Raw genomic sequence first — 12,200 nt, forward strand, 5'->3', positions numbered from 1 at the left:
TTGCATGAAGTGTTTTATGTCTATAGATTTTATTTTAGGCAAGTCATGTTGATTTGAGAAGGCTAAATTGATCAAACATATATGCTCAACAGTCCGCCGCTGGCCGCTTGGTCCTTACTTAAAAAAACAACAACTTGAATTTAACAAACATAAAATGTTTCAAACATATTTCTAAATTAACTTAATAAAGAAACGAAAAGAAATATAATCACTTTGCCATTAAAAATCAAAACTGGACTAGCCTATTTGCTGCAACATCAGCTGTGTAAAGGGGAAGAAAGAGAAGGAGAGAGAAAAAAAGACACGGGCTCGGGTCAGACTCAGGCCGAGAATATTCTGATAAATTGTCGGAAGGGCCGGGCCCGTGCAGGGCTCTATTCATTCTCTTGTTTCAATTAAAGGTTCTTCCTCGGCTCAGCGGGCCCACAACACGCCTGGGTCCATATTCACCTGCATACACTGCATACAAGACGCTACGCCCCTGACCTACAGTCAGCGCTCTGGGTAAATACATCCACATCCCCACCCCCCGCTCCGCCACTGGTACGGTCCAACCGGGAGCGCAAAACAGAGAAGTGGAAAATCAGAATAATTAGTAATTTTTTATGTTAGTTCAAAAATCAGATTCGGGCGCAACAATCCGAACTTGAAAAATTGAAAATGAAAATGATAGACAATTATCCGTTTGTAAATTGCTCCAAAAAAATTGAAAATGAAAGAGAGAGTCAATGGGGCTGTAGTCATTTGGCGATAAGGCTGTAAATCTGGGTATCATCAGCATAGCTGTGATAGGCAATTTGGTTCTTTCTCATTATTTGACTTAGTGGGAGCATATACAGGCTAAACAAGAGCGGTGCAAGAATTGAGCCTTGTGGGACTCCACATGTCATGGACGTCCACTTAGACTTATGTTCTCCTATACTCACATAATAACCTCTCCCTTCTAAGTATGACCTGAACCATCACAGAAAGCCAGACCCAGTTTTCCAGTCTCTCTAGAAGTATGTTATCATCGACAGTGTCAAAAGCAGCATTGAGATGCATTAGTACCAGCACTGATATTTTGCCAGAATCAGAATTTAAGCGAATATCATTTATTATCTTAATGAGCACTGTCTCTTTGCTGTGATGAGGTTGGAAACCAGATTGAAAATCGTCCAGGTATCCATTTGAGTTTAAATAGTTGTTCAGCTGATTAAAGACTACCTTTTCAATAATCTTGCCTATAAAAGGAAGATTTGATATTGGTCTATAATTGAAGAAAATAAAGTATTTGGAATGGCCCAGTCAATCACCAGACTTAAACCCAACAGACCATTTGTGGACAAAACTGATAATCAAGATTCAGAAGAAGTTAACACAGTGTTTCCGAAGAATATTAACAATAGCCTATTATATTGAACTTAAAACAAAAATAAAAAAGACAAGAATGTTAAAGATAATGAACAAACTGGTTAAACAGCCTGCACCACAACTTCCTTATAGAAAATATAATAATGCAGGTGGATTTTTACACAGACTCTACAAAAGACTTTTATGTAGGCTACAAAACTTAGGTCAGCAGTGCTGTTTTTGCAATCAGACATATTTATACTGTGTAGAATATTTAATTTACATAGCCTACTATAATTCATTTTTTTAATGATTTGAGTTAATTTTTTCTCTCCATGATATGATTCTCCTTCAGTGGTAATAATTTCTTGTTTCAGGCAGTTAACAAGAGATTTGGCCATTGTTACCTACCACATCTATTCAGTGCTGCAGCATGACTCTGACAGTGTCTCGGGGTGAAGGACTGACCGTCATCACCGTCACCTCAAACCCAAAGAGCAAATGGCCCGTACTGTGCAGATTCTGGGTTTTCTCTGCTACAGTCCAGTGTGTTCTGTATCCCAAGGTATTAAAAAAGGGAAACTGAAGGACGTCCACACAGCTCTTGGAGTGAGTCAGACATTTACATTAATTGCAAAATATCTTTCAAATACTTTCAGGTCTTGTGATTTTAGAATGCTACGGATAGAACCTATAAACATTCCATGTACAATTCCATGTACTTATTTATAACAAAAAAAAAAAGTTTGCCTGTACACACTGAAAGTAAAAATTTAATTGGTTGACTTACAGTCTCAACTTGGTATATTCTTAATTATATTGTTCTCTTGTTCCATAGATTGTGCAGATGATAATTGGTGTCCTCAATATTGGAGTTGGGTTTGTGTTTACATGCCTCGGGTCGTGGTTTACCATGGATAGAATAGCACAGGCACCCTTTTGGCTCTGTAGTGTGGTAAGACTTGGTCTCTTTTTGATAATTTGTATGTTTCTCAATCAATTATTGTGCAGTGCATCTCACAAAGTATCATTCTTTTGATTTGTTCAGATGTTTTTGTTTGTTTGCTTTTGCTTGTTATAGCTCCTTGTAGTTGGAATCGTGTGTATTCTTGCAGCTAGGTTTCCCAATTTTTGTCTGGTAAGTGTCTAGCAAAGGCATTTGTGTTTTTGGCAGGTCCAGTTTTGCAAGCTTTATACACATTATTTGTGTTTTACAGGTGAAAATCGGGATGATTTTGAACATAGTCAGTGCTGCACTGGCTATCACAGCTGTTGTGCTGTATTCAGTGGACCTTGCGAATAATCATGCTGAATACTGTGAAAACTACAAACTGTTGTTTTTTTGATGTAAATCTCTTACAGACTTGATTTTCCTTTTAATAAACTGGCATTCTTATCTTTAACCACCAGTAGATTTTCTATAGATATCATGATGATAGCGCTGTCGGTTCTTCAGATCTGTGTGACCATCAGTTTCTGTGTTTTGACTGGGAAAGCTTTGTGCAAGAAGGATGAAGATGTAAAGGTACTGTATCATCAGCACTATTACAACAATCAATCAGTCAAATCCACTGTGATCATGAAAGCCGGCCTCCGCTCACTCAAGGCCGTGGTGTCTGACGCTTTTTCGTTGTGAAAGGAAACTAGACAAACTTTGTTTGGCCTTCTAAAAGAGGACACGACTAGAAAACAGTGGTTAAGTTGTATTTACAACACTGTTCCAGAACACAGAGCCAGACAGCAGACCACCACGGCGGAGCAGAAGACCACCAGAGCCAGACAGCAGACCACCACGGTGGAGCAGAAGACCACCAGAGCCAGACAGCAGACCACCACGGCAGAGCAGAAGACCCCCAGAGCCAGACAGCAGACCACCACGGTGGAGCAGAAGACCTCCAGAGCCAGACAGTAGACCACCACGGCCGAGCAGAGGACCACCATGGCAGAGCAGACGGAGCCGGGACCCATGGCAGAGACTGGGGACTAGGGAAAACAGAGACAGACAGTGCAGGCAGTGCATTCATGGTTTCAGGGGCCCAGGCAGGGAACACAAGAAGTTCATTTAGGGTTTCCATTACCGGTTCAGAGCAGGACAAAAGTTCAATAGCGGCCTCCGTAGCCATTACAGGACAGGCTGAGAGTTCACAGACGGCCTCCATAGCCGTTTCAAGACAGGCAAAGAGTTCACAAACGGCCTCCATAGCCGTGACAGGACGGGCGGAGGGTTCACAGACAGCCTCCATAGCCATGACAGGGCAGGACGAGGATTCACAGACGGCCTCCTTAGCCGTGACAGGGCGGGCAGAGAGTTCTGATGTGACGTGACCCTGGATGATCAGCTGTGATGTGACGTGACTCTGGTTGAACAGCTGAGACGTGTTGAGGCTCTGGCAGATCAGATGAGACTTGACTTGACTCAGGAATGGAAACTGTGACTTGACTTGACCTGGCCAATGTCCACATGAAAAGCTGCTGGAAACCTCGTGTGGCCGAGTATTCTGTTACGGGGCAAACAAGACGTGAGACGTACGGATCCATTTGCAAGCTTTATTAAGGGCGTGGTCAAAACAGGCGAGGGTCAGGCAATGGCAAACATAATCCAACGGGGCGAGACTAGAGGGATAATCCATGTACAAAGCAAAGGTCCAGGCAGGGGCAAACAGTATCCGAACAGGGCAAGACGAGAGAGGTAATCCAAAGTACACAGGCAATGATCAGAAGACGAGGAAACAGACAAGACAAGTCTAGGCTAGACTAAGAAACTTAAAGCAGGATCCGTAACGTAGCTATCACAACTAGCGATATGCGCATACAATACTCGGCAGCCTGAAAGGGATCTGAGTGAGTGTTATATAGTGAATGTGTGATTGGTTACAGCTGTGTGCAATCAGTGCTGTGTGCAATCAGTGCAATGGATGATGGGATATGTAGCAACATATGATGACATGCAACAGTTTGTGTAGTGCGAGAGTCAATGTAATGGAAGGGTGACCTCTGGTGGTGATTGAACTGAAAGTTCACAGACCGGATTCGTGACACTTCCAGCTAAAATATGAGACCATAATCCATAATATTACTTGAAAACTGAATGCTTGTTTTATTGGCTAAACATGTTCCTAAATGTAGGAATTTTTAATTTTTGTAGCAGATGTCATTTCTTACACTAAACCACAAAAAAAAACAACAATCAAATGTCCAAAATTTTGCCTAGAAAGTAGAAGCAATTCATTAAATATATTAGACCTATTAGCAAACATTTAATGTAGACTACACTCCTCACAATTCAACCAACCAGAACGCCAACTTGTGTATGAAGTTACTGCATGCAAAGTAAAACATGAAGTGTTTATTATGTCTTCAGTTATAGACTCGGGTTCTTTACATTTCAAGAGGAACTAAAGGGAAATATGAGATTCACTGACAGGAACAAAACAGCTCCACCTTCAACAGATCAGGATCAGATCAGAGTCAGCCTTCAGTCTGCACTCTAACTTACATACAGTCAATTACTCATAAGGTAAGTCTGAGTTTACTGTGTTTCTTAAGATCTTGAAAAATTCACTTTCTTTAAAAAAAAAGTAAGAACAGTGTAAAAGGTGTGACAAATCTTAACAACTTTTTAGCAAACACGCACATCTTCACTTCTTACAGAAACGTTGCAGTTGATGAGAAAACTGCAGTCAGCAATGCTGTTTAATAATTACGCATGTTCTAGAACTTGTTTGTGAAGGGAAGCAAAATGTTAGGAATTTACACAACTATCATTTGGGCCATTGGGATTTTCTGGTGTATGAGCCTTACTTGTTTCTCTTGTTTTCAGAAATTTAAAGTCCATCCCTCCCATCTGCAGCATGTCTCTGACAGTGTCTTGGGGTGAAGGACTGACGGTCATCACCGTCAGTTCAAACACAAAGAGCAAATGGCCCGTACTGTGTCAGATTCTGGGTTGTCTCTGCTGTAGTCCAGTGTCTTCTGTATCCCGGGATATGAAAGGGAAGTTGATGCACGTTCACACAGCTCTTGGGCTGAGTCAGACACTTAAATTAATTGCAAAAATACCTTTTTGATATTTTCAGGCATTCTGAGTTTAGAATGCTTTGGATAGATTTGATTTGAACATTTAAAAAAAGATCAGATTTAAGATGCTTAAAATATTTTTCACAATTAGGTTAAAGTGCAGTGCAATGTATTAAAATGTTTTTAAAACTCATATGCACTATTAAAAATAAAGGTGCTTCACTATGCCATAGAAGAACCTTTTTGTCTAAATGGTCAAATAAAGAACCGTTAACATCTGACAAACCTTTCTGTTTCACAAAAGGTTCTTTGTGGCGAAAGAATGTGCTTCAGATTATAAAAAGGTAAGAAAAAATGGTTCTTTAAAGAACCTTTGACTGAATGATTATTTGTGGAACCAAAAATGGTTCTTCTATGGCATCACTGCATGTGAAGAACCTTTTAATGCACCTTTATTTTTAAGAGTGTGTGCTGAAAACATGACATGTAATGATGTATTTGAATCCTCAAAAATGGTTAGTACTAAGCTGCAACTTTTAGTTCCAGGTTTTAGTTGCAAATGTTAATACAGCCAAAAATTGAAACATTTAAAATGTATACAAATACAAACAATGCAATGACAAACAACTGAAATGTTTCATTGTTTTGGTCATTTAAAGTGTTAATTAAATATTTTGGAAGCGTTGCAAAAAAAAAAAGATCTCAAGCTTTCAGGACTTACAATGTCATTGTAGTAGCTGTGTACATTCTTAATTTTATATCTTGATTTTTTTTTTTTAGATTACTGACAGCTTGTGGCATAACACTATATTGTTATCTTGTTCCATAGATTGTGCAAATTATAATTAGTGTCATCAATATTACGGTGGAGAATTTGTTTGCATGGCTTAAGTTTTATAGTCTGTATACAATATCCCTGGGACCCTTTTGGCTTGGTGGTGTGGTAAGACTTGGGTCTCATTTTGATTTGATCATATTTTACATTTGATTTTATATTTTCTAAAATGTTAAATGCACATGTTTTTTTGTTTTCTTTTGCCTCTTAGTACCTAGTAGTTGGAATAGTGTGTTCTTCATGCTAAATTTCCTAGTACTTGTCTGGTAGGTGTCTATGAAAGCCATGTCTTACATTATATATGTGTTTTTGATTTTTCTGGTTCTGTTTTGTTTTGTTTTAAATATTGTTTGTGTTTTACAGCTGGTCATCACAGTGATTCTGAATTTAGTCAGTGCTGCACTGGCTATCGCAGCCGTAGTGCTGTATTCAATTGACCTGATGATGGAAAATAGTACCGCAACTCTATACTGCAGCTCCTACAGTTATTCACAGACTGGTTACAGTGAGTTGCCTTTCACAATAAAGAAACAAAATACCAAAATCTGTTTAGATAGTGTAAGACAATCTACAGCAAATATTTTGGTAGTTAACTGGAAAAAAAATATTATGTAATTTTTTATTTAAATATATTTTCTCTTTACTCACCTGATCCTCCGAGGACTAAATATCATGATGATAGCGCTGTCAGTCCTTCAGCTCTGTGTGACGATCATTTTCTGTGTTTTGACTGGAAAAGTGTGCAAGAAGGATGAAGATGTAAAGGTACTGTATCATCAGCACTATTACAACAATCAATCAGTCAAATCCACTGTGATCGTGAGAGAGTTTGAGAGAGCTGCTCTGTGTGTTCATGTTTGTTTGTGGTTTTGCAGTCGGTGGAGGATCCAGAACTTCACAAGCTGGTCCTGGAAGATACCACTGCTGGTGCTGCATGAACAAAAAAATAATAAATTATGCAGATAATGGCGCAATTACCAGCAACTGACAACCGCAACTGACTACTACTGACTACAGCAAACCTTAGATCACCCACATGGTTCATACTTCCCTCCCATACATTTGTGTACACGCATTTTCATCATTCATTTTCACTACACACCCTTAGTAAATCCTGACAGTAGTTTTTAATGCCAAAAGAGAGATTTAGCATAAGCTGTTAGTTTTTTTTTTTTTTACGTAAGTGGTGTAGTCAGAAAAGTTATCATAGTTTTAGTGACAATTACATAAATTATATACCAAGTATGAAAAATGTCCAGAGTTCTCTTGTTATTAGATTTTTAATAAAAATTAAATTTGTGCCAATTGGGAATTTTGCCCCATAGCCGTGCCTCCTGGGGGCGTTTTACCCCACCTGGCTAGGGGTGTTTTACCCACAGACTTAAATAACACATGCTCCATATCTACAGGCCCTACTGTTCTCATATCATATATAACTGTGATGTTCTACAAAACAACAAGCTTTAAAACACTTTTTTTCTTACTGCTGAAAGTTAGATCATTTACTGTGAAATTAGTTATATCTCAGATACATCACCAGTGTATGCTTCATGGTGAATATTTCTAGTTAACCTATTAACAGTTTTTTTCCGAAAATTTTACAGTTAAAATTACACTTATTTTTTACAGTGTAGGCCTAGGCTATATTCTTAATTAAAATGTATCTAAATGGAACAACTATTTTGTAGCAGATGGGAGGAAAACATATATATCGCTTTGCGTTCTCTCACGAAATATTTGCGTCCCCGTGATAAACTTTGTGTGACGGAAATAATAAAAAGATGGGAGGAAAAACTATTTGGGAGTAAAAACATTTTAATGCTTTTTCGCGCGAATGCAAAGCTTCTCGGGGAACCCGATACTTCTGCAAGAGAACGCAATTTTGCGACACAACGCAGACACTGAAATATATTTTATCTCTATCTCTATCTTTTTTCCTCCATTACCATGTCCACTTAGAGTGTGTGTGTGTGTGTGGGGGGGGGGGGCTATAAAACCCCACTCAAAAGTCCAAAGAATTACCCAAAAAGTACAGGGTAGCCTACACTCTTCACAGTTCAACCAACCATCGGAAAACCAACTACTGCCAACGTAACTGGAAAGTTTAGACGCGCAATAGGCCTACAGAAAGTGAAGCTTCCATCATGTGATTTTTTTTAAACAGTGCGGAGCTTCATTGAAAAATGAGCATCTGTTTCATAGCCTACATCTTGTGGCTTCGTATTTGTTAACCGTGTCAACAGTGCAAAATACTGACTATAGCCTACGTGGGTAATGTAAATTTCAAATGAAACAAGGAAATATAAAAAAAACCTAATCATTGACAGGAATCAGACAGGGACAAAACAGCTCCACTTTCAACACATCAGGAAAGAGTCATCATTTTACAGTCTGGACTGTAAAATATATACAATTACTCTAAGGTGAGTATAACGTGCTATCGAAAATGTAAGAACCATTTTAAAAGTAAAAAAGTGTTACTAGAATCGCAACAATGTGCTTTTATAGGCTAGCAAACATGCGCAGGTGAATGTTCACTTCCTAGAAACGTTGATGCAGTCGACGAGAAACTGACAGTCAGCAATGTTGTTTCAGTAATTAATTAGGCATATTTTAGAACTTGGCAAAGGAAAACAAATTGTTATGAATTTACATAACTATTATAAGAAACATTTCATTTGGGTCAGTGTGATTTTCTGATGCATGAGCCCTACTTGTTTGTTTATCCTCCATCCCTCCCATCTGCAGCATGCCTCTGACAGTGTCTCAGGGAGAGGGAATGATGGTCATCACCGTCACCTCAAACCCAAAGAGCAAATGGCCCGCACTGTGTCAGATTCTGAGTTCTCTGTGCTATGGTCCAGTGTGTTTTGCATCTGAGGATATGAAAGAGAAGTTGACAGACACCCAGAGAGTTATTGGGGTGAGTGAGAGACTTGCATTGATTGAAATCTTGGTATCATAAAAAAATAAATAAAATTAAGATGCTTAGGTATGTTTCATATACTCTTAATTTTGCATATCAAGTTTAAAAGCTGGAGGTCTATCAACTATCAACAAATATTGTTCTCTTATTTCATAGATTGTACAGATAGTAGTTGCAGTCATGAATCTTGTGTTGGGTTGTTTTGGCATCATCTTCTTTATTGCTACCACTTCGGCCAGCAGTATGGTAAAACATTCCTCATTCTGTTCATGTTTATGTTTCTAAATCAGATTCAAATGAACATGTACAGTAGCCTATATAGCATAAGGCTGTAACAAAAACGCACACATATAATCATATGCTGTATGATTTGCTAGTTTTATTAAATTACCATGGGTGTGTTGATATAAAAATTCTCCTTTACTTTCCTTATATATGCAATTCGAAAAATCATCCTCCGATCTTTTTATCTAGGTGTTGTCGGTTCTTCAGCTCTTTGTGGTTGTCACTTTCTGTATTTTGACCATAAAATCTTTGTGCAAGAAGGGTGGGAGTGCAAAGGTACAGTGTTGTGCTTATAATAGACAGAACATGATTTCAAGATTTCATGATCCATGATTCAAGTTCATGTTTGTCTGTGGTTTTGCAGTTAGTGGACAAAACAGCTTCAGTATCTAGAAGTGGAATAAGCCAATATTCACTTCCGTTTGGTGGCAGCTGTAGCATGACTCTTGCATCGTCTCAGGTGAGGGACTAACTGTTATCACCCAAAAATAGTTCACCCAAAAATTAAAATTGGCTAAAAATATACTCACCTTCAGGCCATCCAAGATGTAGATGAGTTTGTTTCTTCATCAGAACCGATTTGGAGAAATTAAGCATCATTTGCTCACCAATGGATCCTCTGCAGTGAATGGGTGCCGTCAGAATGAGAGTCCAAACTGCTGATAAAAACATCACAATAATCCACACCACTCCAGTCCATCAAACATCTTGTAAAGCAAAAAGCTGTGTGTTCGTAAGATACAAATTCATCATTAAGACATTTTTGGGTGAACTGTTCCTTAAAACCTAAAGAGCAAATGGCCTTGTGTCAGATTCTGAATACTTTATGCGACTGTCCAACGTGTTTGTTTTTCAGGATATGAAAGATAAGCTGACAGACATTCACACAGCACTTGGGGTGAGTCAGATCTTTTTGATAATATCAGCTTTAAGAAATGTTTTTTACTAGATGTATTGTTATCTGAAAACGGGTACAAATATTGTCCTCTGGTTTCATAGGCTGTACAGATAATGGTTGGTGTCATGAATATCACAATGGGTTGTTTTGGCTTCATCTTTTCTTTTTGGATCGGTGGTGTGGTAAGAGTTGTTACTCATTCTCATCATTATGTTTCTAAATGAGTTCATGCAGTACAATGATTGAGTTCATTCAAAAAGTGAATCATTTATGACATTGATCTTGCTTTGAGAATACCCTACATTTATTGCGTTTTTGTATTTATTTTCATATTATTTTGATCAGAATGAGGTGGAATAATGTGAAATCTGGTGGTTTGTATTTACACTTTCAGTTTGAACAAGCATGTTTGGATGGACCAATGTACTTATTTGTTTGCTTTGCCTTTTAGTTCCTTGTTGTTGGAATTACGTGTGTTCTTGCAGTAAAGTTTTCCCGTCCTAAGCTGGTAGGTGTGAATCAAGAGTTAATTCATTCATTCATTCATTCATTAAGCAACATCAATTTATATTGTTTGTGTTGTACAGCTGGTCATCACAGTGATTCTGAATGTAGTCAGTGCTGCACTGGCAATCACAGCTGCTGTGCTGTATTCAATGGACCTAGCAATGGGAAGCAGTTTAAGCTGTTACAGAGAATATTATTATTATTCATCTAATAATGACTGGCTTACCCAAAAAAAGAGTAACTTTGAGTCCTGTTTTTACTACAAGAATCTCAATCAGGTGATGATTTGATTCATTTATCTTTTTCAATGTTGTAAAAAACACATTTGTGTGTATTTTATTATTATTTAAGAGTACGCTGATGTTTTTCCACCTCTAGATGATCCTCGGAGGGCTAGATATCATGATGATAGCACTGTCGGTCCTTCAGCTCTGTGTGACCATCAGTTTCTGTGTTTTGACTGGGAAAGCTTTGTGCAAGAAGGATGAAGATGTAAAGGTACTGCATCATTAGCACTATTACAACAATCAATCAGTCAAATCCACTGTGATCGTGAGAGAGTTTTAGAGAGCTGCTCTCTGTGTGTTCATATTTGTTTGTGGTTTTGCAGTCGGTGGAGGATCCAGAACTTCACAAGCCACTCCTGGAAGATGACACTCCTGGTCCTGCATGTTAAAGAGACAAGATAAACACACACATTTACAAAGTTATTATTTTTTCTTGTAATGGAATGACATTTTGTCTCTCATTTTAATAGTGAAATGATGTCACTGCAGTACAATAATCATATCCAAGCTACATCTTCATTCTTGCCTTTTCCTTTAAAGTGAATTGTTTCTGGAAAAAGGGAACTTTTGGACTTCCTTTTGAAATAAATGACTTTTAGCATCCCCTGTGCACCCGTTTTCATGATGTTTGTTTTGTTTTTTCATACTAACCTGGTGATTTCACCACCAGGTGGTGTGTATCACATTCAAGACTGTTTAAAGTGTGAAGGCAGAAAATAACCACCAGATAAATGCTTAAAGGGGTCATATGATGCGATTTCAATTTTTCCTTTCTCTTTGGAGTGTTACAAGCTCTTGGTGCATAAAGAAGATCTGTAAAGTTGCAAAAACTAAAGTCTCAAATCCAAAGAGATATTCTTTATTAAAGTTAAGAGTCAGCCACACCTACCTAAAACGGCTCGTTCTAACACGCCCCCACATATCTACCTCACTATGTGGGAAGATTTGCATAACGCCGCCCAAATGTTCACGCAAAGAAAGAAGGCGTAACTTTTATTCTCGCTGTAGTATTGTTGTTCCCGCCGCCATGTCGTGAAGGCACTGTGTGATACGTTGTGAAAGCGAAACTACTTTGTTTGGCCTTCCAAAAGAGGACGATATCTGCTTCATCAT

At 38.4% G+C, this 12,200-nt stretch overlaps 1 protein-coding gene and 1 pseudogene across 1 annotated transcript; both read left to right on the plus strand.

Moving 5' to 3' along the window:
* Positions 1 to 1,765: 1,765 nt before the first annotated feature.
* On the plus strand, positions 1,766 to 2,968 carry LOC107688267 (uncharacterized; annotated as a pseudogene).
* Positions 2,969 to 8,332: 5,364 nt separating this feature from the next.
* LOC107688223 (uncharacterized) lies at positions 8,333 to 11,590 on the plus strand. The gene is made up of 11 exons (XM_016485842.1): positions 8,333 to 8,607; positions 8,933 to 9,107; positions 9,267 to 9,356; positions 9,585 to 9,671; positions 9,760 to 9,855; positions 10,252 to 10,293; positions 10,395 to 10,475; positions 10,745 to 10,801; positions 10,881 to 11,078; positions 11,179 to 11,298; positions 11,411 to 11,590. Exons 2-11 carry the CDS (start codon positions 8,934 to 8,936, stop codon positions 11,474 to 11,476), a joined length of 1,011 nt encoding a protein of 336 aa, XP_016341328.1. The 5' UTR covers positions 8,333 to 8,607; position 8,933; the 3' UTR covers positions 11,477 to 11,590.
* Positions 11,591 to 12,200: the final 610 nt, after the last annotated feature.

This window comes from Sinocyclocheilus anshuiensis, unplaced genomic scaffold (genome assembly GCF_001515605.1).
Source record: "Sinocyclocheilus anshuiensis isolate Anshui unplaced genomic scaffold, SAMN03320099.WGS_v1.1 scaffold1162, whole genome shotgun sequence".
Lineage (NCBI taxonomy): Eukaryota > Metazoa > Chordata > Actinopteri > Cypriniformes > Cyprinidae > Sinocyclocheilus > Sinocyclocheilus anshuiensis.